The 2,880-nt window shown below is 60.7% G+C and overlaps 1 protein-coding gene across 1 annotated transcript; it reads right to left on the reverse strand.

Annotated features, from left to right (window-relative positions):
* Positions 1–782: 782 nt before the first annotated feature.
* On the reverse strand, positions 783–1,295 carry LmxM_24_1500a_1 (uncharacterized protein; the record flags this gene model as incomplete). Its single annotated transcript, XM_003886505.1, has 1 exon — positions 783–1,295. One exon carries the CDS (start codon positions 1,293–1,295, stop codon positions 783–785), a length of 513 nt encoding a protein of 170 aa, XP_003886554.1.
* Positions 1,296–2,880: the final 1,585 nt, after the last annotated feature.

Raw genomic sequence — 2,880 nt, forward strand, 5'->3', positions numbered from 1 at the left:
CTTTTTCCTAGCTGCGGACTCCGGCTCGACCATCTTCGTGGCGATGATGATGGTATGGGCGTGTGTGTGTGTGTGTGTGTAGGGGGGAGGGGAGGGCGGCGGAGGGGGTCCTAATGTCACAGGAGTCCGTACACGCGCGCACAGACAGATTATGTGCCTGCACACAGTCGCACAAGAGGCACTTCTAAGGAAACGAAATATAAAAAGCCTGTGGAGGAGCGAGCGAGCGAGTCAGGCAGGGGGAGGGAGTGGTGATGGCACACAACTCACCGTCACTCACACCCCTGCGTCCGTGTGTGCCATCACCCACGACTTCAACTAGCCCCATGGTCCACACACACACACACACCTGTCTGTTTCCCGAGCCGTCCTCGCGCTTTACTAAACAACGAAGGTACAGAAGGCGTAACAGAGTCCATTAGTCACCCAAGATGTCCACGTGTGCGTGCGTCATCTCTCCTCGCTCCTTTTAAAGTTATGTTAGCTGAGTAGAGGGCAGATGCTAGACGTGTGGAGACAGCGAGAGAGGACTGCACGACTCAGGGGGGAAGGGGGAGAGAGGGGGAGGGGAGCAACGTGATGGACACCCGCGTGGGCACACGCAGCACCTCCAACGTCGCACGGCCCATGAAGCAAGCACACCCATGCACAGAGGGGAGGGAGACCCGCGCGCGTGTGCACCCGACTCTCCCGGGGGAGAGCAAGGGGAGGGTTCGTGTTGCAGGGCGTGGGTGCGGGCGAGTGCGCGCACACGCGCGGCAGAGCCATCAGCAGGGACGCATCTAGACGCGCTCACCCTTCAGGCCATCCTTCCAGAAGTAGAACCGCGGCGTCTCACCGTCCCAGCGGCACAGCACGATCATGCCGTTGTCCGGGTCCTCGTCGTTGCCCTCCGGGATGAAGAACTGGTACTCGTCGATCTCCTTCAGCACCTTCTTCACGAACGCCGCGGCGTTCGTCTGGAACGCCTTCTTCTCCTCCTCGTTCTCGATCCTCTCCAGCAGCTGCTTCATGTAGCTGCGGATGTGCGCCATGTACGACGCCTTGTCGTAAGATGTCTCCGTGTACCGGTTGTTGTACACCACATCCACCACGCGCTGCTTTCCCTCTGCAACTTCGCCAGTCGCGCCCTCCGCAGCGTCCTCGTCTACGTTGGCCGAGATACCGTAGTCCTCGCCACCAACGTCGATGTAGCGGCCGCCCACCACATACATGATATCGCCCTCCACGCCGAACGGGCAGTCATTGTCGCAGACAACCTCAGAGCCGGTCAGCACGTCCTTGAAGATCTTCATGGTGACGAGTGGGGGGGGGGAGAAAGCGGGGGGAGAGGAGTGAGTGGAACTTAGCGAACAAGAGAGCTGAGCTGCGCAGTGGAGGGGGAGGGCGTCGGCCACAGCGATCACAGGAGAGCGGGCGGCGGGGGTGGTGGTGTGTGTGTGTGCGTGTGGTGGTGGTGGGGAGGAGGGGGATTGCATGGCACGCGTCATCACGGAAGCGCAGTGAGATGTTGCACAAACACGGATGTGGCAGGAGAGAGGAAAGGAAGGGGGTGGATAAGCGACACAAAAGACGGTGGAAGTTGTGCGCCATTCGACGCCGCACACAGGGGCGGGTGCACTCGCTGTTTGGCGGTTGCCCTACGCATTATCATCTACGCGTCTGGTGGAGCACTGAAGCCGGGCGCCATAGCGTACGGCCGCCTTGAGCCCCGGAAGAGGAATAGACAGACCCGAGAAAGGCGGAGGGCGGAGATAGACGCACAGGAAAAAGGACTACTCTCGCGCTAGCCCTACCCCTGCACCTGCCCTCCTCCCCCGTCATCTCTTACCGCTTCCCCGACCGAGGACAGTGGCGACCGTTGCCATCTGCTGCGGCAAGCGCACTCACAGCGGTACACGCAAGGGCACCCCATGCGCACCTGCGTTTTGTTCGCTCCTTCTCTAGCTCCCACAAACGGTCTGGCTTTGGTGGTGATGAATGCGTTCTCTTTTTCCTAGCTGCGGACTCCGGCTCGACCATCTTCGTGGCGATGATGATGGTATGGGCGTGTGTGTGTGTGTGTGTGTAGGGGGGAGGGGAGGGCGGCGGAGGGGGTCCTAATGTCACAGGAGTCCGTACACGCGCGCACAGACAGATTATGTGCCTGCACACAGTCGCACAAGAGGCACTTCTAAGGAAACGAAATATAAAAAGCCTGTGGAGGAGCGAGCGAGCGAGTCAGGCAGGGGGAGGGAGTGGTGATGGCACACAACTCACCGTCACTCACACCCCTGCGTCCGTGTGTGCCATCACCCACGACTTCAACTAGCCCCATGGTCCACACACACACACACACCTGTCTGTTTCCCGAGCCGTCCTCGCGCTTTACTAAACAACGAAGGTACAGAAGGCGTAACAGAGTCCATTAGTCACCCAAGATGTCCACGTGTGCGTGCGTCATCTCTCCTCGCTCCTTTTAAAGTTATGTTAGCTGAGTAGAGGGCAGATGCTAGACGTGTGGAGACAGCGAGAGAGGACTGCACGACTCAGGGGGGAAGGGGGAGAGAGGGGGAGGGGAGCAACGTGATGGACACCCGCGTGGGCACACGCAGCACCTCCAACGTCGCACGGCCCATGAAGCAAGCACACCCATGCACAGAGGGGAGGGAGACCCGCGCGCGTGTGCACCCGACTCTCCCGGGGGAGAGCAAGGGGAGGGTTCGTGTTGCAGGGCGTGGGTGCGGGCGAGTGCGCGCACACGCGCGGCAGAGCCATCAGCAGGGACGCATCTAGACGCGCTCACCCTTCAGGCCATCCTTCCAGAAGTAGAACCGCGGCGTCTCACCGTCCCAGCGGCACAGCACGATCATGCCGTTGTCCGGGTCCTCGTCGTTGCCC

Source organism: Leishmania mexicana, contig 43 (assembly GCF_000234665.1).
Source record: "Leishmania mexicana MHOM/GT/2001/U1103 WGS CADB00000000 data, contig 43, whole genome shotgun sequence".
NCBI lineage: Eukaryota > Euglenozoa > Kinetoplastea > Trypanosomatida > Trypanosomatidae > Leishmania > Leishmania mexicana.